Source organism: Macaca nemestrina, chromosome 5 (genome assembly GCF_043159975.1).
Source record: "Macaca nemestrina isolate mMacNem1 chromosome 5, mMacNem.hap1, whole genome shotgun sequence".
NCBI classification, from domain to species: domain Eukaryota; kingdom Metazoa; phylum Chordata; class Mammalia; order Primates; family Cercopithecidae; genus Macaca; species Macaca nemestrina.
The window spans coordinates 35,884,891-35,911,825 of record NC_092129.1 but is presented as its reverse complement, the minus strand read 5'-3'; the positions used below and the strand labels follow the sequence as shown (position 1 = coordinate 35,911,825).

The following is a 26,935-nucleotide window of genomic DNA, read 5'->3' as shown; positions in this document are numbered from 1 at the left end:
TATATTCAGCTAATAATTTTATAATTAAAGTAACATTTTAAATAAAAAATAACATACGTGAAATGAGTCCAATCTCCTAACATGCAAGTGGAGAAAAAAAAAAAAAACTATTTTGCCACTCCCTTCTTTTATTTCACTATCAATCTAAATAACATGGAAAGCCAGCAATACATTCCACGGTCATCTTTATTTAATGGTCACTTGCTTGTGATCATTAGATCAATGGATGGATTCAGAACAAAAATCTAGAAGAAAATTAGTGCCGAGAGAGGAAAATAGATAGCCGGAAATGTAAAAACGTTAAGAATGAGACTAAGGAACCATATATTTTCAAACAATCTACATACCAAACCACGAATTATAATAAAGTAAATAAATGAAATCCTTTTGTATATATGCCAGCTTTTCATACTGGTTTTAACCTTTACAGTAGATATGCTGCACAAGAAACTGTTGGGTATTAATTTAAGCCTGCAGGTCTCAAGTATATTCCTCTGCAGATCATCTGTATCAGAACCATATGTGGCATTTACTGAACATCAAAAGCTTAGGTCCTAGGTCCATCTCTAAATCTAAGGGTAGTGGGTGGAAATCTGAAACTTCAACAAGTACCCCCGCTGACATGAGAATCCCCATATCTAAGATCTACTTCCTTAAACTTTCAGGAACACTGACCATTATAATAGTGATGGGAATAGACTCATTCCATAAATTAAAATAAAAAATTATTATTTGACTTCCTGAAAATGATAAGATCACAATTTATTTTCTAAATATTAAGCATTCTGATCTAAATAAAATGCAACCTTAGATTTTATGTACCATGCAAGCAGTGACTGTTTCTATTTTGATCACCATTCTGTGCCCAGCACCCAGTGTCTGGCACATAGTAGGCACTCAATATGTATTTACTTAATTAATATGATTTGGAACAGGGAGCTCCTTACACATAGAAATGACTCTATATGAACTGGAGCTGGCCAGTGGGAGGGAAGAATGTGAGACAGAATGAGATGGGATGGGTTTCTCAGGTACAGAGACAGGGCTCTGTAACTGGTAAGACTGTGATCTCAGTCACATCACAACCATTCCAAGTTTCATATCACTTTTCTATAGGGTAAGATTGATTCTGAGAAATTAACTGCCAATAAATCATTTAAATGCAGTTTGAAATGTTGACATATATAGTTAAGCATTTTTTGAATAAATGTCCTTGGGTGCTCTCATTTCAAAGTTAATATTATAAAGATAAAGAAACATTTTGAAATGGAGATATTACCTTCACCACTGATTGTCATTCTGTGATTAAGTTTGAAACCACTTGGAAGAGGACAATCCATTTGAAAGCAAAACAAGAAAGATAACCAGTAAAGAATCAAACTGTCAGTCTACAAGTTTTGTAAATTGTTATCATCCCAGATTTCAAAATCTATCATTTACACCAATTATTTTCACCTCATATACTCTGGAATGATACCTAATACGGATACTACTAAATTTGTGGCAATGTAATCCAAAAAAACATGCAAAATATCTTTTTGAGATTTTCAGCAATAGTCTGTAGAAAACTCTTAACTACAGGATGGTGAGTCACCCAAACCCATGATTTAAAGGACCCAAAAGACTTTTCTGAGGACAGAGACATTAAATACAAAATGTGACAAATTTAGAAAAAAAAAAATTCTACTTACTACTATACATGGCCTTCATTGCTAGAGCTGCAAATCAGTCTTAACTGCAGCAAAGGGTCATGGAGAGCAGGGAGCGGATATTAATCTGCATGCCCATCTCCAAAACTCTGGTATATGAGAGCAGGCCATCAGATGTCTGAATTTGCATGAGGAACCCCCTAGGCTGAAATAGGAAACAAAATGAAGGGTGGCCTTAGGATTTTAGGAGAAATGCTCATGAACCTAGACAGAAGTCAAAAGTTGCTCTGACTTCTGAGGGAAGAAGGAGTGGCCTATAAAGGCAGTAAGTCACCCTGAGACAGGGGAAGTCAAAAGACTTGTCACTTGGATTGTGCCACTGTTGACCATCCTTAGGGAGAAGTACTTTTAAGTACCTCCAGGAAAGGAGGTCCCTCAGTTACCCTCATGCCCAGTTCCCGATACACCTGGTTCCAAGGCCTTAATTGAGGCAACCGCTGAAAGATGGTCTTTTGGAAACCTTGAAGAGCGACAGGAAGAGGGGTAAAAAAGCTTACCCAGTTGCGGTGAGCAGCACCAGCGTACACAGGCCAGCAGAGGAAGCTTTGATAGCAACAGGATGCAAATAACCACAAGCAAGGATAGCAGCAAAACTGAACTCTGGCACCACCTCGAGGCTCTTCAGGGAATGAAGCAGATGAGGCAACAGTGGCAGAAATAAATGATGGCCAGAGAATGCAAGAACAGCCATCATGGCAAAGGAAGGCAAAGCTGAAATAGCCTCCTTGGAAGGCCAGGAACATCCTCAGCATCTCTGGGAATTGGAACCAACCTGACTTGGAATCCCAGAAGCAAGAGTAGTGTGAGACCGCGGCAGTGTCACTTGTGCTCCAGACCATGCTTATGGCTGGCGTGGCCTGGTAAAACAGGCTTGCGATAAGAACATGCACTTACATTCTTACGGAGCCATGGTGATTTTGACAACTTCATGAAGGTCAAATGAGGCTTAAAACTTCTGCTGTCTCCTGCCAGGATGCCTTTTTCTTGAAATGTCCTATTTGCAGTCTCTGAAGAAAATAAAGAGAAACAAAGAAATGCTACTACAGTCTGTTCACAGTTGTCTTTAATTGCAAAAAAATACCAGTTCAAACAATCACTATTTTACGGCGAAGATTACTTTATACACCTGTTTCAGATATTTTCTTTAAAAGAAAGAAAAAATCTGCAATATGTATAACAAATACTATTTGACAGTTAAATGTCCAGTGATTTCACACCTGTGGTAAAGCACACAAAAGCAATAATTTGAAAGGGATATCTAACAAATACAACAACTGTTGGGCTGACACGGTGCTGATTTTCACTGAGCATTCCAGTGGTTTCCCTGAGTATAAAAAAGGACTAGCTTATCTGAAACCCTTAATATCTAAAACTTCTGCTTCCAAGATGAAGTAGCAGAAACCTTCCCTGAGCAATGAGAAACAAACAAGGCAAGCCCTTTGATTGTTCCAGCTTATATCCTTGAATGTCCAAGGTCTTGTGTAAGGAGGTGAAACAGATAGAGTCCAGCCATTCCCTGGGTTGAGGGAAAGGAGCTGAAAGGGACAGAATACTTGAGAAGAGAGACCTGTACCAAGAAAATTCCAGAGCTCTTCAAAGCGTTCCCCTAGAATATCTGACTGAGTCCTGATCAGTGCATGTGTGCAAGGAAACTACCTGAGGCTGGGGAAAAACACATTCAAAAGGATTAAAGGGGAGAGTGTCCAGTACTCTAACAAGAAAAGGTGAGCCCTTTGATTGCCCCAGCTTATATCCAAGGCTTTGTATGAGGAGGAGAAACCCAGACGGAGCCCAGGAATACTGTCTGTTCCATTAGCCAGTCTGGAAAACCCCAAGATTCATGAGACATCAGGTAGAAAGAACAGTCTTGCCTCAGTAGTGGGGAATAATTAACTCTGGACTGGTACTCTTCTAGTACCACCTAGGAAATCTTAGAAACAAGACCCAAAACAAACAAACAAACAAACAAAAAACTGATTTCCAGGTAACTTAATTGTGTACCAGAACAATGCCGAAGGATATTTATAGAAATACACAACAATTCAGCACCCAACAAGGGAAACTTCACAATGCCTGGCATCTAATCAAAAACTACCAGGTGTGCAAACTAACTGGTCAATATGGCCCTCATTTTTGAAAAGATAAATCAATTAATCAAAAGTGACTCAGAACTGACATCGAGGTTAGAATTAGTAGATAGGACATCAAAATAGTTATTGTAACTGTATGTCTTATGTTCAAAAAGTCAAGTAGATGTTGGGAGAAAAGCTGAGTGTTGGGAGAGAAGCTGAGGCAGGGCTTGCATGTCTGACATAATGTAAAAGAGTGTTGGAACATATCCGGGGTCCAGGGTCTAAAACCCCTCGTGGCCTTTGGAATATGTCTAGACTTGCTGGCTCCTTGCTTCTAGCACTCCCATTATCTGAAGTAGTCATATGTTTCAAAGAAAATGCTAAACCATCACAGCTGTAACTCATTTGCTTGATACACCGCTTCCTTTCAACCCCCATATCCTCACCACCTGTTTCTTTGTTTGATCACCAATAAATAGCATGGGATCCCAGAACTCGGGGCCTTCGCGTCCTCCATACTGGCACTGGCCCCCAGTCCTACTTTCTCTCTTAACTTGTCTTTTCCTTTCACTCCGCTGGACTTCGTAGCCCCCACAGCCTGGTGTTGGGTCTGATCACCCTAACAAGCAGAGACACGGAAACTATTAAATCCAAATCCAAATCAAATTTATATAGAGATGGAAACTGCAATGTCTGAGAAAAATTAACTGGATGAAAATAACAGGTGAGACACGGCAGAGCAAAATACTGGTAAATTTGAAAACAATGCAATAGAACCCAAAATAAAACACACTAAGAAAAAGAAAATATAAAGAAAAAAGAACAGAGAATAGAATATCAGTGAGCTGTGGGGCAACTTCAAGTTGTCTAATATGTCTGTAACTGAAGTTCCTGAACAAGGGGGAAAGAAATGGAGTTAGAGAAAATAAATGAATAAATAATGGTGTTGCAGAATGAAAACTGCCACAACTACAATGGAAAGTAATCTGAGTAGCAACTATTAAAATTTAGGCTAAACAAGCATTTTGAGCCAGCAATTCCAATTCTAGGAAAATACAAAGAAATAAAAGCATCAGTATACAAAATTCTATGAAAAGACACTTATTAAAACATTATCTGAATTCGCACAAACTGGAAACAACCTTCATCAATAAATAAACGGTTGATAAATTACCATATGGCCACCATGAAGATAATAAAAGGAATTAATTAGAATTACACACATAGACAGGAGAAGTGGCCATGATTCATTAAGCAAAAAGAGAGAACTTACATGGTTATTACATCTATAACATGATTCTCTGGAACATAAAAGAGAGAAGTAAAGAAAATAGATTATCTATATGTTTTCACTAACATGGAAAAATAGTATAGAATACCTTGGGATGTGGGTTGAGATTAAATAGAGGCACAGGAGACCAGATTTATAAATATAATACATATATATGGATTGAATTGTTAAAATGAGCATATATTACTTTTGAATAAAAAAATTAAAACATAAAGTAAGCACAGTAACAAATGCACTATACATTAACAATATAACTGCTATGATTTCACAAGCATCAAACTAGAATGCAAAAAGAAGAGGATAGAATCATTTGGCATGTATGTGAAAAATTCATACTTTTCAAAGATCAACGGTAAATAAATTTTCATGTGGTCTTTTTATCCAAAAACAAGTAGGGCTAATACTATTAAGCCAATTCTAAAGACAAGAAGACCGGAACGTAGGAAGAACTCAGAATTTTATCAGATAAATTTAACAATTACTCTTTGAAATAATTAAAAAGAATCAAGCAGAAATTCTAGAGTTGAAAAATGCAGGCTGAGCACGATGTCTCATGCCTGTAATCCCAACACTTTGGGAGGCCGAGGCAGGCAGATCACCTAAGGTCAGGAGTTCGAGACCAGCCTGGCCAACATGGTGAAACCCTGTCTCTATTAAAAATGCAAAAATTAGCCGGGCATGGTGGCACGCCTGTAATCTCAGTTACTCAGGAGGCTGAGTAAATCGCTTAAACCTGGGAGGCAGAGGTTGCAGTGAGCTGAGATCGCACCATTGCACTCCAGCCTGGGCAACAGAGTGACACTGTCTCAAAAAAAAAAAAACAAAAGCAACTGACATGCTGAAGAATGCATTAGAATCTCTTAATAACAGCGCCAAACAGGCAGAAGAAAGAATTAGTGAGCTTGAAGACGGGCTGTTTGAAAATACACAGTCAGAGGAGACAAAAGAAAAAAGAATATAAAATAATGAAGCCCACCTACAAGACCTAGAAAACAGTCTCAAAGGGACAAATCTCAGAGTTATTGACTTTAAAAAGTAGTAGAGAAAGAGGTAGGGGTAGAAAGTTTATTCAAAGGGATAATATAAGAGAATTTCCCAAACCTGGAGAAAGACGTCAATATTCAAGTACAAGAAGGTTATAGAACACCACGCAGATTTAATTCAAAGAAGACTACCTAAAGGCATTTAATAATCAAACGCCCAAAGGTCAAGAATAAAGAAAGGATCCTAAAAGCAGCAAGAAAAAAGAAGCAAATAACATACACTGGAGCTCCAATATGTCTGGCGGCAGATTTTTCAGGGGAAACGTTATAGACTAGGAGAGAATATCATGATATATTTAAGATGCTGAAGGAAAACAATCTTTTACCCTAACATAAGAACTAAAAAGCAAGAGCAAATCCAACCCAAAATTAGTAGAAGAGATAATAAATATCAGAGCAGAAATAAATGAAACTGAAACAAAATACAAAAAAAAATCACAAAATGAAAAGCTGGTTTTTTTTAAAGATAAGCAAAATTGACAAACCTTTATCCAGACTAAGAACAAAGATAGAAGACCCAAATATATAAAATAAGAGCTGATAAATGAGACATTACAACTGATACCACAGAAATTCAAAGGATCATTAGTGGCTGCTATGAGCAACTATATGCCAATAAATTGGAAAATCTAGAGGACACAAATAAATTCCTAGACGCATACAATCTATGAAGACTGAACCATGAAGAAATCCAAAACCTGAACAGACCAATAACAAATGAGATAAACGTCATAATAAAACATCTCCCAGCAATGAAAAGCTTGGGACCTGAGGTCTTCACTGCTGAATTCTACCGAACATTTATAGAAGAACTAATACCAATCCTACTCAAACTACTCCAAAAAATAGAGGAGGAGGGAATACTTCCAAACTCATTCTACAAGGCCAGCATTACCCTAATATCAAAACCAGACAAAGATACATCAAATAAAGAAAACTACAGGCCAATATGTCTGATAAACATTGATGCAAAAATCACTGAATTCAACAACACATTTAAAAGATCATTTATCATGACCAAATGAGATTTATTCCAGGGATGCAAGGATGATTCCATATATGCAAATAAATCAATGTGATATATCAACAGAATGAAGGACAAAAATCATATGACCATTTCAATTGATTCTGAAAAAGCATCTGATAAAATTCAACATCCCTTCATTAAAAAACTCAAAAAACTGTGTATAGAAGGAACATACTTCAACATAATAAAAGCTATATACAATAGATCCACATCTAATATCATACTGAATAAGGAAAAACTGAAAGCCTTTCCTCTAACATCTGGAACACGACAAGGATACCCACTTTCACCACTGTTATTCGACATAATAGAAGTCCTAGCTAGAGCAATCAGACAAAAGAAATAAAGGGCATCCAAATTGAAAAAGAAGAAGTCAAATTATCCTTGTTTGCAGATGATATGATCTTACATTTTTTAAAAACCCAAAGACTCCACCAAAAACTATTAGAACTGGTGAAAAAAATTCAGTAAAGTTGCAGGATACAAAATCAACATACAAAAATCAGTAGCGTTTCTATATGACAATAGTGAACAATCTGAAAAAGAAATCCAAAAAGTAATCCTATTTACAATAGCCACACACACAAAAAAATTAAACACCTAGGAATTAACCAAAGAAGCAAAAATTTCTACAATGAAATCTATAAAACACTGATTGGATAAATTGAAGACAGCACCAAAAAAATGGAAAGATATTCCATGTCCATGGATTGGAAGAATCAATGTTGTTAAAATGTCCATACTACCCAAAGCAATCTACAGATTCCATGCAATCCCTATCAAAATTCCAACGACATTCTTCACAGAAATAGAAAAAACAATCCTAAAATTCACATGGAACCACAAAAGACCCAGAACAGCCAAAATTATCCTGAGAGAAGAGAACAAAACTGGAGGAATCATATTACTTAAGTTCAAATTATACTACAGAGTAACAAACAGCATGGCACTGGCATACAAACAGACATACAGATCAATGGAGCAGAATAGAGAACCCAGAAACAAATCCATACATCTACGGTGAATTAATTTTCAACAAAGGTGCCAAGAGCATACAATGGGGAAAAGACAGCTTCTTCAATAAATGGTGCTGGGAAAATTGGATATCCACATGCAGAAGAATGAAACTAGACACCTGTCTCTCACCATATACAAAAATCAAATCAAAATGGATTAAAGACTTAAATCTAGACCTCAAACTATGAAACTACTACAAGAAAACAGTTGAGAAACTCTCCAGGACATTGGTCTGGGCAAAGATTTCTTGAGTAATACCTCAGAAGCACAGGGAACAGAAGCAAAAATAAATAAATGACATCACATCAAACTTAAAAGCTTCTGGCTGGGCATGGTGGCTCACATCTGTAATCCCAGCACTTTGGGAGGCCAAGGTGGGCAAACTGCTTGAGCTCAGGAGTTTGAGACCAGCCTAGGCAACATGGCTAGACCCCGTCTCTACAAAAAGATATAAAAATTAGCCAGGCATGGTGGTGAGCACCTGTAGTCCCAGCTACCTAGAAGGATCACTTGAGCCTGGGAGGCGGAGGTTGCAGTGAGCTGAGATCACACTGCTGCACTCCAGCCTGCGCAACACAGTGAGACTATTCCCAAATCAAAAAAAAAAAAGAGGCTTCTGCATAGCAAAGGAAACAATCAACAGAGACAACCTACAGAAGGAGAGAAAATTTGCAAACTACCCATCTGACAAGTGATTAATAACCAGAATTATAAGGAGCTCAAACAACTATATCGGAAAAAAAATCTAATAATTCAATTTAAAAATCATGAAAGATCTGAACAGACATTTCTCAAAAAAAGACACACAAATGGCACACAGGCATATGAAAAGGTGCTCAACATCACTGATCATAAGAGAAATGCATATCAAAACTACAATGAAATGTCATCTCACCTCAGTTAAAATGGCTTTTACCCAAAAGACAGGCAATAACAAATGCTGGCGAGGAAGTGGAGAAAGGGGAACTCTTGTATGCTGTTGGTGGGAATGTAAAATAGTACAACCACTATGGAGAACAGTTTGAAGGTCCCCCAAAACACTAATAATACAGGTACTATACAATCCAGCAATCCCACTGCTGGGTATATACTCAAAAGAAAGGAAATCACCATATCAAAGAGATATCTGCACTCCCATGTTTGTTGCAGCACTGTTCACAACAGCCAACATTTAGAAGGAACCTAAATGTCTGTCCATCAACAGATGAATGGATAAAGAAAATGTGGTACATATATATACTGGGGTGCTATTCAGCCATAAAAAAGAATGAGACCCTGTCATTTGCAACAATACAGGTGGTACTGGAGGTCATTATATTCAGTGAAATAAGCCAGGCAAAGAAAGACAAGCTTCACATGTTCTCACTTACTTGTGGAAGCTAAAAATTAAAACAATTTAACTCATGGAGATAGAGCATAGAAAGATGGTTACCAGAATCTAGGAAGGGTAGTAGGGGGATATGAAAGAAGTAGGGTGGTTAATGGGCACTAAAAAAAATTGAAAGAATAAGACCCAGTATTTGATAGTACAAAATGGTGACTACAGTCAATAATAATTTAATTACACATTTTAAAATAACTACAAGGGTATAATGGGATTGGTTTTTTATTTTTATTTCACTAGTTTTGGGGGAACAGGTGGTGTTTGGTTGCATGGAAAAGTTCTTTAGTGGTGATTTCCTAGATTCTAGTGCACTCATCACTTGAGCAATGCACACTGTACTCAATAGATAGTCTTTTATCCCTCACCCTCCTAGCACCCCTCCCCCCAAGTCCATTATATCATTCTTACGCCTTTGCTTCCTCATAGCTTGGCTCCCACTTATAAGTGAGAACATAAAATGTTTGATTTTCCATTCCTGAGTTACTTCACTTAGAACAATAGTCTCAGCTCCAACCAGGCTGTTGCAAATACCATTGTTTTGTTCCTTTTTATGGCTGAGTAGTATTCCATGGCGTCAATATACCACATTTTCTTTATCCATTCGTTGGTTGATAGGCATTTAGGCTGGTTCCATATTTTTGCAATTGTGAATTGTGCTGCTATAAATATGCATGTGCAAGTGTCTTTTTCATATGACTTATTTTCCTTTGGGTCCATACCTAGTAGTGGGATTGCTGAATCAAATGGTAGTTCTACTTTTAGTTCTTTAAGGAACCTCCATACTGTTCTCCATAGTGATTATACTAGTTTACAGTGTGGGATTATTTTTAACACAAAGGATAAATGCTTGAGAGGATGGATATTCCGTTTACCTTGATGTGATTATTATGCACTGCATGCCTATACCAAAGTATTTCATGTACCCCATAAACATATACACCTACTATGTACCCACAAAAATTTTAAAAAAGAATCTAAAATCTTCTTTCTCCCTTCTATGAAACATTTTCAAACAAACGCTAAAAGTGGTGAGTTACTTTAAGAACCATACATTGTACATGAATTCCAATCGACAAACACAAGTTTAATCGTTCATTAATTCAGCAAATATTTATTGAGGGCCTAATATATACCAGGTACTGTTCTAGATGCTGAATATACAGCAGTGTGCAAGACAAACATCCTGCCCTGTGTGCCTTCCATATTTGTTGGGTGCCACAAACTAATACATAAATGAAGGTCAGGTTCTGTTAAGTGAAATAAAGAAAACAAAAGCAGGTAAGAGCATAGAGAGTTATGTGGAAGAAATAAGGTTCCCATTTTATATAAGGTGGTCTGGGAATCCAGCCCTGAATATATGGCATTTCAGCAGACACCTGAGTGAAATTGAGAAGAGAACCATGTGTGTATCTAGGGGAAGAGTACTTGCAGCAGAAGAACAACTTCTAAGGTGAAAGAATATTGAGTAGATCTGAAACACAATATAAAAGACAGGGTGACTAGGGCAGAGTGGGGATATGGGGAAGTGACAGGAAATACATTTAGAGAAGCAGGCAGGGACCTGCTAAAATCTTTGGATTTTATTCTAAGTATGATTGGCAATTTTAAAGGTTTTAGGGTAATGAAACTTATCTGTGAAGGTAACTTTATTTAGTCATCTATAATTTGTTTTGTTTTTTTTGAGACAGAGTCTCACTCTGTTGCCAGACTGGAGTGCAGTGGTGTGATCTTGGCTCACTGCAACCTCCGCCTCCTGGGTTGAAGCAATTCTTCTTCCTCAGCCTCCCGAGCAGCTGGGATTACAGGCACACACCACCACGCCCAGCTAATTTTTGTATTTTTAGTAGAGACAGAGTTTCACCATGTTGGTCAGGATGGTCTTGATCTCTTGACCTCACGATCTGCCTCAGCTTCCCAAAGTGTTGAGATTACAGGTGTGAGCCACCGCGCCCAGCCTATTTGTTTGTTTTTTAAGATGGGGTCTCACAGTGTTGCCAATGCTGGTCTCCAACTCCCGGGCTCAAGTGATCCTCCTGCCTCAGCCTCCAAGTAGCTGGGACTGCATGCATACGTCACCACACCTGGCTACTCATCTATATTTCAACTAGAATATCTATTTCTTCCTGGAGGAAAAAAATTAGACCTTTTGAAAATTCTTAGTGCTCCCTGGGACTGTATCTTTGTTGAAGAAGGTAGCTAATGGAGTGTCACAGTGTTTTAGATTGGGGGAAGAGAGGTGGGCAGCACTTGCGTCACTATTTGGCATTTCCTAAGACATGCACTATGCTTGATTTCTGCAACTGGATTCTCCCTCATTCCCATACATAAGGATTCTCTGCAACTTTGGTGCCCTCCCAAATACACAAGATTTCATCCTATAGCTTGCCATACCACACCAGAGCAAGCCGGAACTCACAGGGGCTGCCTGAGGCTCTTTACTGCCTTCCTGCTCCTCTTGAGCACACAGAAACAGCTGAGTGTCCTAGACCAAGGTGGAAAGGGTCCAAACAGGTCTGAACACCATGGGGCCACCTGGCACATGAAACCATCTTCTCTTCTGTCACCTCCAATATACTCTGGGAGCACAGGGAATTCTGGCTTTGCTGACTGTGTGCAGACTTCTCAGGGATGGAGCAGAGATCACTCCTGCTTTCAGACGTATGTGGATTTCTGTTGTTTCACTCATGGGATGACAGATTGGGCAAGAACACACACTCTTGCCAAGCGGCCTCTAACTCTTCTTCACCCAACCCAGAGTATCTTTTCTAGTACCAGGACAGGAAAAAAGTATATCATTATGCTTTGTTTTTGAAACCCCGCCTTTCCTCTACTTTTGCTGCTGTATTCCTACTCTTCTGAAACATGAGTGTCACTCACTGCCCAGGAGGAGGCAGGCAGAGAACAAGGGATACAAGAAACACAAGGAGAGAAACTCAGTGAATAACTCAAAACAGTATTTCACCACATCTTCGAAAAATCTTACTGTTATTTTACTTTTACTGTTACTTTCTTTTTTTAATTTATTATTTTACTTTTTACTGAACACTAATTAATGTGCTAAATGTGACATTTCAATCATGGTATATAAATTTGGGGCATATTCTAAAAACCCTGTGCTGGTAGTCACTGCCCTCAAATGGCTTTTTGTCTCTATTCTATGGTAATAAAGAAGGTTAAGCAATAGACCATTAAAATGCCTAGAAAACACTGGTTCTCAGTTGCAAACAACAGATGGCAACTTTGGCTGAGTTGAGGAGGAAAAGAATTCATATAAGAACACCGGGAGGGCCGAGTGTGGTGGCTCAATCCTATACTCCCAGCACTTTGGGAGGCCATGGTGGGTAAACTGCCTGAGCTCAGGAGTTCAAGACCAGCCCACACAACATGGTGAAACCCCATCTCTACCAAAAATACAAACAATTAGCCAGGTGTGGTGGGGTGTACCTGTAGTCCCAGCTACTTGGGAGGCTAAGCTGGGTGACAGAGTAAGACCCAGTCTCAAAAAAAAAAAAGAACACCACGAGGACCAGAGGACTAGGCTGAAAGGCCATGAAGCCAAGGAAATAGGAGATGCTCAAAGTTCTGGTGGAGCCCAGGTCCAGTACCAACACCCCCTCTTCCAGCGAGCATCAGGTGCCAAACCACAGACAGCACACAAAGGGTCAAAACTGCTCCCACTGGCCTTGGACTGGTAGTAGCTATCACTGATGACACACCTATCCCAAGGATGAATTCTACGTGGTCCTTTTCTTCTTCAAGTTGCTAGCTTCTGATTCAAAGTCTGCATCAGACCAAGATCATATTTTCCTTCCCTAGCAGCAAGGGAGTCTATGAAAATGTAACTAACACGAGAGATGAGTATAAAAAATTTAGATGCTGGGTAGCCAAAAAAAGAAAGACAAGTCCAGCATAAGCATGTTATGAAACAGTGAGAATGTATTCCTATTATCACTGTATCACTGTAATTAACTTATCGACTTAGAGTTCATATAAATTACAAAAACCTATCTTTGCTCAACTACCCTGTCATAACCCAACTTTGGCCCTCTCTATTTGGGCATATTCACAACTGTTTTAAAAGAACTTCATGTTGAAATATTAGTCTGAATCATACAAAACTGTCACTTTTATGGGTCAAAAACAGTCAGATATTAGCGATGTCTTGCGGTTTTACATATGTCATGATGGACTAATTTACTGTGTTCCTAAGATTTCACTGTTTAGAGCATAATTTCCAAGTCTTCAAATATTTGAAGAATTATCTCATATAAGAGCTTCCAATAGCAGTTTAGCAACATGTTTGTATCAACCCAGAAAACAAATAGCATAAAGGTGTGGAAGCACAAATTCATTTATTCAGTTACTTACTGAGCACTCCCTGTAAGTGCCAAGCACAGTACTGCTGAAGGCTGCACACAAGAGACTCTAATTTATTTTTGTCTCCTGGGAGGTTATAGTCTCATGGGACAGATTTCAGCACAATAAAAAGACGGACTTCCCAATCAACATCAAAAAGTCAAATTTGAATTTTTGAATTTATCAAAAAATTTGACGGATATAAGAAATGGACTTTTGTTAACAGAAAATTAAAATAGTGGGCATTTGTACTGTTCTTTACTACCTAATGTTTATTTATTATCTTATTTGCTATAACAATCTTAACTGAGTCTAAAGAAAACAACATTTTTCTCTTTTTTTCCTTTTTTTTTCTTTTTCAAGACAGAATCTCGCTCCGTCACCCAGGCTGTATTGCAGTGGTACAATCTCAGTTCACTGCAACCTCCACCACCTCCTAGGTTCAAGCAATACTCGTGTCTCAGCCACCTGAGTAGCTGGGATTACAGGCACGCACCACCACGTCTGGCTAATTTTTGTATTTTTAGAAGATATGGGGATTTTGTCATGTTGGCCAGTCTGATCTCGAACTCCTGGCCTCAAGTGATCTGCCCGCCTTAGCTTCCCAACCAAAGTGCTGGGATTACAGTCATGAGCCACTGCACCCAGTCAACATTTTTCAATTTACTGATTTCAGTTACTTCAGATTTTGACCCAACAGCTCTCATTATTCACTGGGTCTGAAGTCTCTTATGATATTTATTCACAATACTGTTTTAAATAATATTTGTCATAAAGAACTTTTGATTTTTATTAATGTGCTTTTTCAATATAGTCTATAGGTACACAGAAGTGGAAAAAAGAAAATGCCTTCTTTTTGAAAAGTACTTCTTAATACTGATTTTATATTCCTAACAGTAGTATCATCTATTGCTTAGAGTATTAGGTAATGGTTACAGCAATATCATATTTGGAATGAGAAAAGTTTTTACTAATGTGAAACCTACATGTCATTTTTCATCTATTAACAACTTATACAGAAGTTGGAAGTCCTGGAAGAGAAGCTTATGAATAATTAAGATTGCTTATTTCCTCCCAGTACCACAGGCATTCCTTCAAGCACTAAACCAAAAATCACAAAGCACATACGTCAGATATCCTTCAAAAAGTCAGGTAAGGGTGCTTCCTAAACAATATAACTTATAACTAAAGATGAAAATTGTCTGAAGAACAATTGCTTAAAAATATATTTACATACAAGGACACTTTGCTATATAAAAGAATACTGAAATAAATAATTTAATAGAGAAAGAATGCATTTGTAACCCTAACGAATACAGCTTTATCTGTTTTTTAGGCTTTACTTTTTTTTATATAGGAGATTTTCTTTAGGTAAATTCTTTAAAATATGTAGCAGCAATAAATTTACATAATAATCTTAAAGTGCAAAGAAGTTGCTAAAAGTTGTCTCAAAGTAAACTGTAACAGATCAATTTTAACAAAATCATGTTTCTACTTATATACCCTTTTTGCAAGATAAATATTTCCCCCTTCTTTCCAAGCTTTTGCTATTTTCTCCCTTTTTCTAATATTGTTAAGGATGCTTATGATCACATGATCTCCAATTTGAGAATAATCACAAAGAGGTTTATTAATAAGAATAGTCTAGAATGCTAAAGGAATGAAGTTCAATAATATTACTAAACTTATACAGATAATCTCAAACTACAAAGCTTCAATTTATGATTTTTTGATTTTACAATTGCACAAGAGCAACATGCATTCAGTAGAAACTCTACTTGGAAATTCTGATTTTTGGTCTTTTCCCAGGATAGCAATATGCAGTATGATATTTTCTCTTGATGCCGGAAAGCAGCAGTCAGCTGCTCCCGCTCAGTCACATGATCACAAGGGTAACAACCAACACTCTACAGTGTGTTGTGTTGCCAGATGATTTTGCCCAGCTGTAAGTTAATGTTAAGTGTTGTGGACACATTTAAGGTAGGCTAGACTAAACTATATTTTCAGGTAGGTTAAATGTATTCAATTAATTTTCAAGTTACAATAGGTTTATTAGGATATAACTGCACCATAAGTCAAGTATCTCTATATATTATTTCAATATGTGGATATAACAAAAATAGCATGCTCAGTTTTTGATTTGTGGCCAGGTGAGGTGGCTCATGCCTATAATACCAGTACTCTGGGAGGCCAAGGAGGGAGAATTGCCTGAGCCCAGGAATTTGAGACCAGCCTGGGCAACATGGTGAAACCCTGTCTCTACCAACAAACAAACAAACAAACAAAATCAGCCAGGTGTGATGGCACATGCCTGTAATCCCAGCTACCCAGCAGGATGAAATGGGAGGATCACCTAAGCCCTGGGAGGTCAAGGCTGCAGTGAGCTGTGATGGCACCACTGTACTCCAGCCTGGGTGACAGAGTGAGACACAGTCTTAAAAAACAAAACAACAACAACAAAAAAAAACCTAATGTGTAATTAAACAATAGCAAGCAATGAGTGTTTTCCATGTTTTCCAATTATAAGATACTTTCTACTACTATTGTAAGTTACACTGAAACTGTGTCACATATAATATGAAAAATCTCAATGAAACTTTAGAATCACTTCTCATCACCTAAAACTTTAAAGAAATAAAAGCCATAAAGCTGTTTTTGTTGTTTCTATAGTATTACTATTAACATTTAAAGCATTCCTGTATCCACATACTGCTTAAACAGTTTCATTTCAGATAGTCTTAGCAAGTCACTTGAACTATATGTTTCAATAAAAAGGCTGACATAATGTTGAAACCAACTTCAATTTAAAAATTTTATAGTCCTCATCTTAGATAGAGATTTCTAGTTGATTACTGTGTAAAACTGACAAGTAGAATTTTTAAGTGTCATTCTTAAAAACACATCTTTAAAATACATCTTGATGCCAGAGGAATTCTACTCATTCCACTGCAGTTGAGAAAGAGAACCAGACTGAGCCTTCTAACTCCAACCCAGTTCTCCCATAACTTAGCGTGTGCTCCTGGACACATCACTTACCCTGACAGTAAAAGTGACGAGGCCATAATAAATTGTCTCTCGGGTACCTTCTTATCCTAACCACCAGCAAATCCAAGTGAATTGCCAGAGAGAGTTTTGGTACATCATCCTTAGGGGATTCTAGAACACCAGAACTGGGTTTAATTATCATGCAAAGATTTAGACACGAATGTAAATGAGGGAAGAGAGACTACCTAAGGTTAAATGTTCTTTCAATTAGACTTTTATGTGTGCATCACACTTTTTTTCATTGCTTTATCTATTAAAATATATTTATTGAATCTCTATAACGTCGCAGGAGTTGAGGACAGAAAGATGAAAGATTCCTTCGAAGAGCTTTCAATTCTGGTTGGGAAAGTTAGATTTCTAAACAATTACGCTAAGTTGTTATAGTTTCTACAGTAGAAATTTAGGGGAGAAGATAATAAAATGATCATTTCTAATCTGGAGAAAAAGAAAAGTCCTTTATTTTAAAAGTGACACTTGAAATAAGTCTCTATGAAAGGTCAGTGATATGATATGAAAGGAAATTAAGAAAACAATTGCATCAACATTATAAATAAAATTATAAAATAATTAGGAATAGAAAAATTATAAAATACTTAGGAATAAACTTAACCAAGGAGGTGAAAGATGCATATTCTGAAAACTACAAAACATTGCTAAAAGAAATTAAAGAAAATACAAATAAATGAAAAGACATCCTGCCTGTTTTAATGAACTGAAGGACTACATATTGTTAAAATGCCAATACTGCTCAAAGCAATCTAATGATTTAATGTAACCCTATCAAAATCCCAATGGTATTTTCTGCAGAAATTTTAAAAATCCATCCTAAAATTCATATTGAACCTCAAGGATCTCTGAATAGCAAAACGATCTTGATAAAGATCAAAGTCAGAGATTTTACACTTCTGATTTCAAAAGTTATTACAAATCTATAGTAATCAAGACAGTGTGATATATGCATAAAGACAAATATATAGACTAATGAAACAGAATAGAAAGCTCAAAAATAAACCCTCATTTATATGGTTGCTATAGTCTGAATGTTTGTGTCCCTCCAAAATTCTTATGTTGAGACCTAATCCCCAAGGTAATGGTATTAAGAGGTGGGGCCTTCGGGAGCCGATGAGGTCACAAGAGGTCTGCCTTCATTAATGGGATTACTGCCCTTAAAAGAGATTCAGGGGTCCTAAACCACTTTTATCTTTGTCCCTGTTTCCCCTCCACCATGTGAGGACATAGCGTTCTCCCCTTCCACTAGGTGAGGATGCAGCAACAAGGTGTCATCTGTGAAGCAGAGAGTCGTCTCCAGACACTAAATCTACTGGTGACCTGAGCTTGAACTTCCAGTTTCCAGAACTGTGATGAATGAATTTCTGTTGTTTATAACTTACCCAGTCCAGGTATTTTGTTATAATGGCAGGAAAGGACTACGACAGTGGTCAAAAGGTTTCAACAACAGTGCCAAGACCATTCAATGAGAAAAGACAGTTGTATTAAGCCATTTCTGTATTGCTATAAAAAAATACCTATGACTGGGTAATTTAGAAGAAAAGAGACTTAATTGGCTCACAGTTCTGCAGGCTGTACAGGAAGCATAATGCCAGCATCTCCTTCTGGGGAGGCCTCAGGAAGCCACAATCCATGACAGAAGGCACAGGGTGACCGGGCATCTCACGTGGTGGGAACAGGAGTAAGACAGAGAGGGGAAGGTCCCACACACTTTTAAATGACCAGATCTCACAAGAACTCACTCACTAGCATGAGGACAGTACCAAGAGGACGATAATCCAATTACCTTCCACAAGGCCCCACCTCCAACATTGGGGACTACATTTCAACATGAAATTTGGGAAGGGATAACATCTAAACTACATCAGCAGTCTTTCAACAAATGGTGCTAGGAAAACTGGATATCCACATGCAAAAGAGTGAAGTTAGTCCCTTACCTTACACCCGATACAAAAATTAACTCGAAATGGATCAAAGATGTAAACATTAAGAGTTAAAATTATAAGACTCTTAAGAAAAAACATAGAGGGAAAGGTTCAAGACATGAGATTTGGCAATGATTTCTTGAGTGTGACACCAAAGCACAGGCAACAAGAGCAAAAATAGATAAACTGGATTACATAAAAATTTAAAGTTTTCATGTAGCATAGGATATAATAGAATGAAAAGGCCACCTATGGAATGGGAGAAATATTTGCTAATCATGTATCTGATAAGAGGTTAATATTCAGAATATAAAGAACTCCTTCAAATCAACAAAAAAAAGACAAACAACTTGGTTTAAAAATGGGCAAAAGACTTGAACAGGATTTCTCCATAGAAGAAACACAAATGGCAAAAAGCACAGGGAAAGATGTTCAACATCACTAATCATTAAGGAATTGCAAATCAAAACCACAAATGAAATACCACCTCATACCTATTAGAATGGCCATTATTGGAGGGAGAGGAGCAGGGAAAACGGCACTGTGGTGGTGAGTGTAGTGAAGCTCCTTGGGAGCAGTACTACAAAGATGCCATGGAGCAGGGCCACAATTACAATGCCCACCTCTGTGCTGAGCGCAGCATGCGCCTGCCTTTCTTGGACTCACAGACTGGAGTAGCCCAGAGCAATTGTTACATCTGGATGGAAAAGTGACCGGGTTCTAGGATTGGCTTCTGGACAGCCATACTCTTACCCTGCCCAGCGCTGGCAGAAAAAGCAGCGAGTCCACCCCCCTGAAGATCCACAACTTTCCTTCCCATCTGTCAAGCCAGACACAGACCAGACCCTGAAGAAGGAGGGGCTGATCTCTCAGGATGGCAGCAGTTTAGAGGTTCTGTTGCACACTGACCCCCTGGAGAAGCGAGGTGCCCCAGGTCCCCGAGTTGATGATGACAGCCTGGGTGAGTTTCCTGTGACCAACAGTCAAGCACGAAAGCGAATCCTAGAACCAGATGACTTCAATGATGAGGACTATGAAGAAGATGCTCCCAAGCATACGGGAAAGGGGTAATCCAAGAGTAAAGGTGTGGGCAGTGCCTGTAAGGAGCTGGATGCTTCCAACCTGGAGGACCGGGACAAGCCCTATGCCTGTGACATTTGTGGAAAACATTACAAGAACCCACCAGGCCTCAGCTACCACTATGTCCACTCTCACTTGGCTGAGGAGGAGGGTGAGGACAAAGAAGACTCCCAACCACCCACCCCTGTTTCCCAGAGGTCTGAGGAACAGAAACCCAAAAAGGGTCCTGATGGATTGGCCTTGCCCAACAACTATTGTAACTTCTGTCTGGGGAACTCAAAGATTAACAAGAAGATGGGACAACTCGAGGAGCTGGTGTCTTGTTTTGACTGTGGCTGCTCAGGGCATCCATCTTGCCTCCTTTTCACCCCCATGACGACGGCGGCAGTGAAGACATGCTGCTGGCAGTGCATCGAGTGCGAATGTCGCGACACCTGCGGCACCGCTGAGAATGATGACCAGCTGGGCTTCCGTGCTGACTGCGATCACGGCTACCAACTGCACTGTCTCACCTCATCCATGTCTGAGCCCCCGAAGGAAGTGGGAGTTGCCACCTGTGTCTGGACCTGTTGAAGGAGAAAGTTGCCATCTACCAGAACCAGAACTCCTCTTGAGATGGCCACCACCCTGCTCCTCGACATACCTAAGGCTGTTTCTCTCCTCCACTTCATTTTTCAAACCCACCTTTCCATTCTTCCACGTCTCCTTCACAAGTCCAGAGAACCTTGGGGTGGTTGTTCTAGCCTGCCTTTGGCAGCCGCAAGCTGAGGTGGCAGCTCTGGCCACCTCTGGCCCTAGGCCCTCAAGGAGAAAGGAGCAACACCCTGCCCCAAGGCCTACCTGTGGGCCCAGTTTCTCTCTGCCCTCCAGGAAATGCATTCACTCTGCTTGCCTTGGGCCTAGGCTATGGCGATCACAGGCTTCAGTGTCCTCCTAGAAAGAGTGGGAGAGCAGCTCACTTCTCTCTCTGCTGCCTCCACTCTGGTCTCCAGAGTTTTCCCTTCCCCCAGAGGCAAGCCAGGCCAGAGTCCCTTTGCCCGAGGCAGCTGGGAGCAAGCAGCTGAGGCCACGGCCACAAGGAGCTTCCCATGCCCCTGTGCCATTTAGCCTCACCTCTTTCCTCCAGAGTGGCTCTCTGCGGCCCTCTGTTCCTGCTACATAGGGTTCTTTGCTGGAGTCAGGATGTTCTCGGTCACCCTCCCGGCTCTGCCCTGTCCCAGTCCACTCCACCCCAGGGGGAGCAGCAGCTTTACCTTGTGCTTCCCGGTGCTCTCCGGGCTCACTCTCATGGGGCGGGCTCCAGTGACCGAAGCATTCCCCACCCTTGGAATGTCTCATCTTCTGTCTCCCTTCTTATTCCTTTTGGTTTTGTGGGGAGAGGGGAAGGATCAGGGGGCCAGGCCAGCAGCTCAGGGGCTACAGGGAGATGGGTAATGTGCCTGTTTTTTTAACATGACGAAAAAACCTACCTCCAAAATCCCCTTTGTGTTCTTCCTGGACCTGGGCATTCAGCCTCCTGCCCTTAACTGAACTGGGAGCCTCTGCCACCTGCCCTGTGTATCCTGGCTCTCAGCTCATGGGGAAGCCACACAGACATCCCTTTCTTCCCTTGCACGCTCGCTAGCAGCTGGTAAGGTCTTCAAACCCTGATTCCTCAAGTTTTCTGCTTAGCGGCACTGACATTAAGTAGTGGAGGGACAGTGCATGCCAGGATACCCCGGAGTAGCCTTCCCCCTTGCCCACGGGCAGGCCCTCACTCACTGTCGCTTTGGAGTTGTCTTTTTTTTTTTTTCCTTTCTTTAGTTCCTGTATTCTAAACATTAGTAAAAATAAATGTTTTTACACAGAGCCCTCTGCTGGATGGTTTATCTCCTGCCTCTCTTCATTAAGAAGGCCATTTCATCCTAAGAGTTCCATGATGGTGCTTTTGTAAACATTTTGAAATACAGCTTTTTTTCCCCCAAAATTAAAAGGTTTTTTGTTGAATTCCAATATGTAAAGCGAATATAAAATTGGTTATTTTGGTTAGTTTTAATTAGTTACATAAATTCAAGTTTATAACAATTCTTTGTTATAAAGAACAATGAAGCTGTTTTGATCAATACAAAATTTGGGTTAAATTTTTTTTAAAAAGGGCCATTATCAAAAAAATAGAAAATAACAAGTGTTGGAGCCCTTGTACACTGCTGGTGGGAATGTAAAATAGTCCAGCTGCTGCAGAAAACATTATGGCAGTTCCTCAAAATGTTAAAAATAAAACTACCATATGATTTAGTAATTCCACTTCTGATTACATATCCAAAAGATCTGAACTCAAGGTCTTAAAGAGATATTTATACACTCGTGTTCATAGCTGTATTATTCACAATAGCCAAGAGTCCATCAACAAACCCATCAACAGATAACAAGATAAGCAAAATGTGGTATGTACATATACCATGGAATATTACAAAGCATTAAAAAGGAAGAAAGTTCTGACACAATACAACATGTATGAACCTTAAGGACATTATGTTAAGTGAAATCAGCCAGTCACAAAAAGATAAATACTACATGGTTTCACTTCTATGAGGCAGCTACAAAGTCAAATTCATAGAGACAGAAAGTAGAATGGTGGTCGCCGGAAGCCAGGGGAAGGAGGGAGTGAGGATTTGTTCTTCATGGGTATGGAGTTTCCATTTTGCAAGATTAAAAAGATTCTGTAGCTTGCTTGCCCAATAATATGAATATACTTAACACTACTGAACTATATATTTTAAAAAAGTTAAGATAGTAAATTTCATATTATGTGTATTTTACTATAGTTAAAAATATATATATATATTTTTAGATGGACTCATTACTCTGTCACCCAGGCTGGAGTGCAGTGGTGCCATCTCAGCTCGCTACAACTGCTGCCTCTTGGGTTCATGCGATTCCCCCGCCTCAGCCTCCTGAGTAGGTGAGATCACAGGTACCCACCACCGTGCCTGGCTAATTCTTCTGTATTTTTAGTAGAGATGGAGTTTCACTATGTTGGCCAGGCTGGTTTCAAACTCCTGACCTCAAGTGATCTACCCGCCTCGGCCTCCCAAAGTGCTAGGATTACAGGCATGAGCCACCATGTCCGGCCAAAACTAACTAAAAAAAAAAAAAAAAAAAAAAAATCAGTGGTTGTTGTCTGATCATGTGAAGAATGTGAAGGATTCCATGGGGTGGCAGCAGCGTCAGCTAAGGCATGAAGACATGACATGGCCCAGTGCCTCTGGACACCTGTAAGTAGTTCAGCATGCCTTAAACAATGGGTGCAGCGTGGACAGCACAATAAGGCTAAATACACAGGCAAGAATCCAGGAGCTCAGAATCTTAAATGACACAGGAAGAAGAACAGATTTTATCCTAGATCCAACAGTAACTCAATAAATTCTTTTAAGCAGAGAGCATAAAAATGCTTAGTTTTGTGCTTTAGAAAAAGAGTCTGGAAGCAAAGCGGCAGGTTGTAGACCAGGAGACTACTGCAGTAGCATAGGTAAAAGATGAACAGAGCTGGAACTGAGGCACAGCAATAGGAACAGAAAGTAGGGAACAAATGGGAGTGATATTTAAGAGAGAAAATTTACAGCATTTGATGACTATGACTATCTAAAATAACTGATGCTGGCATTTAGGATGACACCTAAATTTCTTATGTTCCTGGTGGAAGAGTAGGGAGATTGACTGTGATGGTAAATACAAAAAGAGAAACATGGGGCCAGGCGCAGTGGCTCACACCTGTAATCCCAGCACTTTGGGAGGCCGAGGCGGGCAGATCACCTGAGGTCAGGAGTTTGATATCAGCCTGGCCAACATGGTGAAACCCTGTCTCTACTAAAAATACAAAACTTAGCCAGGCGTGGTGGCTTGTGCCTGTAATCCCAGCTATTCGGGAGGCTGAGGCAGAAGAATCGCTTGAATCTGGGAGGCAGAGGTTGTAGTGAGCCGAGATAGTGCCACTGCACTCCAGCCTGGGCGACAGAGTGAGACTCCATTTCAAAAAACAAAAAAAGAAAGAAACATAGTTAAACAGAGAGTCAGGTTCATAAATCTAAAAATATAAATGCTTAAAGAAAAAAGAGAGATGCTAGTGAAGAAAGCTGAGAAGATACATTGAGAGAAGTATTAAAAACACACAAAAAAAAAAAAAAAGAAAAAAGAAAGTAGTGTCTCAGAAACCAAAAGAATTTAAAGAAGGGAGTGCTCGGTTATATGAATAAATCTAGAGCATCCGTTAGATTCAGTTATTACAAAGCTATCAGGGGCCCATGATGTGGCATGTAGTGAAGTAAGCCATAGCCTACTGACGGTGGGAGGTTCGAGAAAAGGACAGTAATGAACTAGAGACAGAGAACACACGCAACTTTTTTAAAGATTCTGGGTAGGAAAGGTAAAATGAAGATTTTTAAATTTTAAAGATTCTGGGTAGGAAAGGTACAGAGAATACAGGCAACTCTTTTAAAGCTTCTGGGTAGGAAAGGTACAATGGAGAAGCTATCAGAAGATTCAAAATCAAGAGATTTTTCTGTAGCTAATTCTTATGGTTTTCTAGCTTTGTTTTTTATTTGTTTAGGGATAGGAAAGGTGTTATTGAGCAAGTAAAGTTGGGAGAAAGGAGGTGATAAAGACAAAGGGTTGAAAATACAGAAACACCGAGAAGGAAGAAGTAACTGGTATAACAAGATCCCGGTTGAGACCAGCCGACCAAGAACACAGCTGAAGAGGTTAGTCTTTTTTTTTTTTTTTTTTTTTTTTTTTTTTTTAATTTATTTATTATTATTATACTTTAAGTTGTAGGGTACATGTGCATAACGTGCAGGTTTGTTACATATGTATACTTGTGCCATGTTGGTGTGCTGCACCCATCAACTTGTCATTTACATCAGTTATAACTTAACTAGATAAAGGACACCTTTTTTCCTAAAACTGTATGAGAATTTAAAAGCCAAATGCAGTAGCAGAGGGACTTGGGACTTGAAGTGAGCAGATCCCAGCCTCAGTGCCATCAGATGAGAGAGGGGTAGAAGGTTATAGTTGCTCCAAACAGGGCGCTGCAGCAGCAACAGTAGACATGAGAAAAAACTGAGCCAAAGCAGTGGACCTGCCGAGCCGAGGCTCTGAGTGTGGAAGACATACATTTGCAGGAGAGCCAACCTACAGGACTGTGTGATTTCTTCATTTTGTCATTCTTTTGATAAATACTTATTAACACCTTATTTATTATGTATTTATTTATTTGAGACAGGGTCTTTCTCTGTCACCCAGGCTGGAGTATGGTGGCATATTCACAGCTCACTGCAGCCCCGCCCTCCCAGATTCAAGCAATCCTTCCACCTCAGCTACCCAAGTAGCTGGAATCAAGGCATGCACCACCATGCCCAGGTAATTTTTTTCTATCTGTCCGGAGCTGCACGCCCCGGCCATAGCGAGTAGTAGCTGACGATTGAAGACGCCTGAGCTATGTTCGTTTCCACCCCACACCTTCTCCCTATCTTTGCCTTTTTTCCCCTGTATTAATACCTCATAAAAGATGGCGCTCTTCCTGCTGCTTCTTCACCCATTTTTCCCACGCCCGCGAAAATTACTACCTGACAGCGCAGGTGCAACATGACGTTCGACCAGAGAAACCAATACCTACTTGGTCACGCCCTCTGCGATGAGATCATCTCCGCCTCTGGCCCAACCCCTTTCCCTCCAAGTGTATATAAGGCACTGCATTACCGCCATTAAAGAAGACTTGATCAGAGCACTGTCTTGTCTCCATTTTTCGTATCTCTTGTTCCCCAAATTCCCACCCCCCTCTTCCAGGGCCTGCTTCGACTATCCCGCGGGCCGGGAGACGTGGCGCCCGAACACGGACCTGGAAACGAGGGACTTTGTGAGGAAGAGGACGCCGGAGGATGGTCGACCGCTAACAAAGACAAAAGGAATTAAACTGATCACCACGGGAACCTGCCGCGTCAGGATCGAAGGTAAGTGAGGCGTCCGAAATGGGACAAGAATTAAGCCAGCATCAAATATATGTAGGACAATTAAAAGAGGCTTTAAAGATACGAGGAGTAAAGGTTAAAGGTAATGACTTGTTTAAATTTTTTGATTTTGTAAAAGATACTTGCCCTTGGTTCCCACAGGAAGGAACTATTGATATCAAGGTATGGCGTAGAATAGGGGATTGTCTTCAGGACTATTATAATACTTTTGGGCCAGAAAAAATTCCTGTGACCGTTTTCTCTTATTGGAACCTCATTAGAGATTTAATAGATAGGAAGGAGGTCGATTCGCAAGTCATGGCTGCGGTCGCTCAGACAGAGCATATTTTAAAGGTGAGCTCCCGTTCTAACCTTGCAAAGCCTCCGCAAGATACGGAGGAGGATCTCATTTCCCTCGAGGGTGATCGTGGGAGTGGATCCCAGTGGATGTGCGGATGGCTGGGCGGGTCTTGCATGTTTGCAGTTTTTGTAAATTTGTCGAGTACCATCTGAAAATAATTATTACTATTCAGTGATTCTCAAGCTTTCTCAATTTTGGCAGTGTATATGAACCACCTGAAGATTGTATTTTAATTGGTTAAAACAATGGTTCTCATTGAGTTTCAGCCTTCAGTGTGCATGAAACTCACTTGGGAGGCTTGTTCAATCACAGCTTGCAGAGCTCTGCCCTCCAAGTTTCTGATTTGCTGCGTCTGGGGTGCAGACCATTATTTACTTATCTACCATGTACCCAGGTGATGAGGTTTTTGGTCTTGTAGGCATGCTTTGCGCTTACAAGATTTAAGAGCAGTAAATATCACTATGATCCTTATGGGTGCCTTACAACCAGGATTACCTTCACCGGTTGCGATTCCTCAAAAATATTTTAAAATCGTTATTGACCTTAAAGATTGCTTTTTTACAATTCCCCTTCATCCTGCTGACCAAAAAAGATTTGCCTTTAGTCTTCCATCTACAAATTTTAAACAACCAATG

General features: G+C 39.7%; 1 protein-coding gene and 1 pseudogene across 7 annotated transcripts in view; one reads left to right on the top strand and one right to left on the bottom strand.

Moving 5' to 3' along the window:
• The window catches only part of LOC105465606 (A-kinase anchoring protein 7), a 158,090-nt gene that overhangs the window by 76,685 nt on the left and 54,470 nt on the right, over window positions 1–26,935 (bottom strand). For 6 of the 7 annotated variants that reach the window (XR_977639.3, XM_011714136.3, XM_011714135.3 and 3 more), the window contains exon 6: window positions 2,604–2,716. Coding sequence is in view for 5 of the 7 variants with exons in the window: in XM_011714136.3 (XP_011712438.2) it covers window positions 2,604–2,716 (113 nt within the window). In the remaining 2 variants the exon portion in view is untranslated. Of the gene's footprint in view, window positions 1–1,691; window positions 1,855–2,603; window positions 2,717–26,935 lie in introns of all 7 variants that reach the window. The other variant, XR_011623360.1, reaches the window with a different exon arrangement.
• Window positions 19,282–20,572, top strand: LOC112423823 (zinc finger protein ubi-d4 pseudogene; annotated as a pseudogene).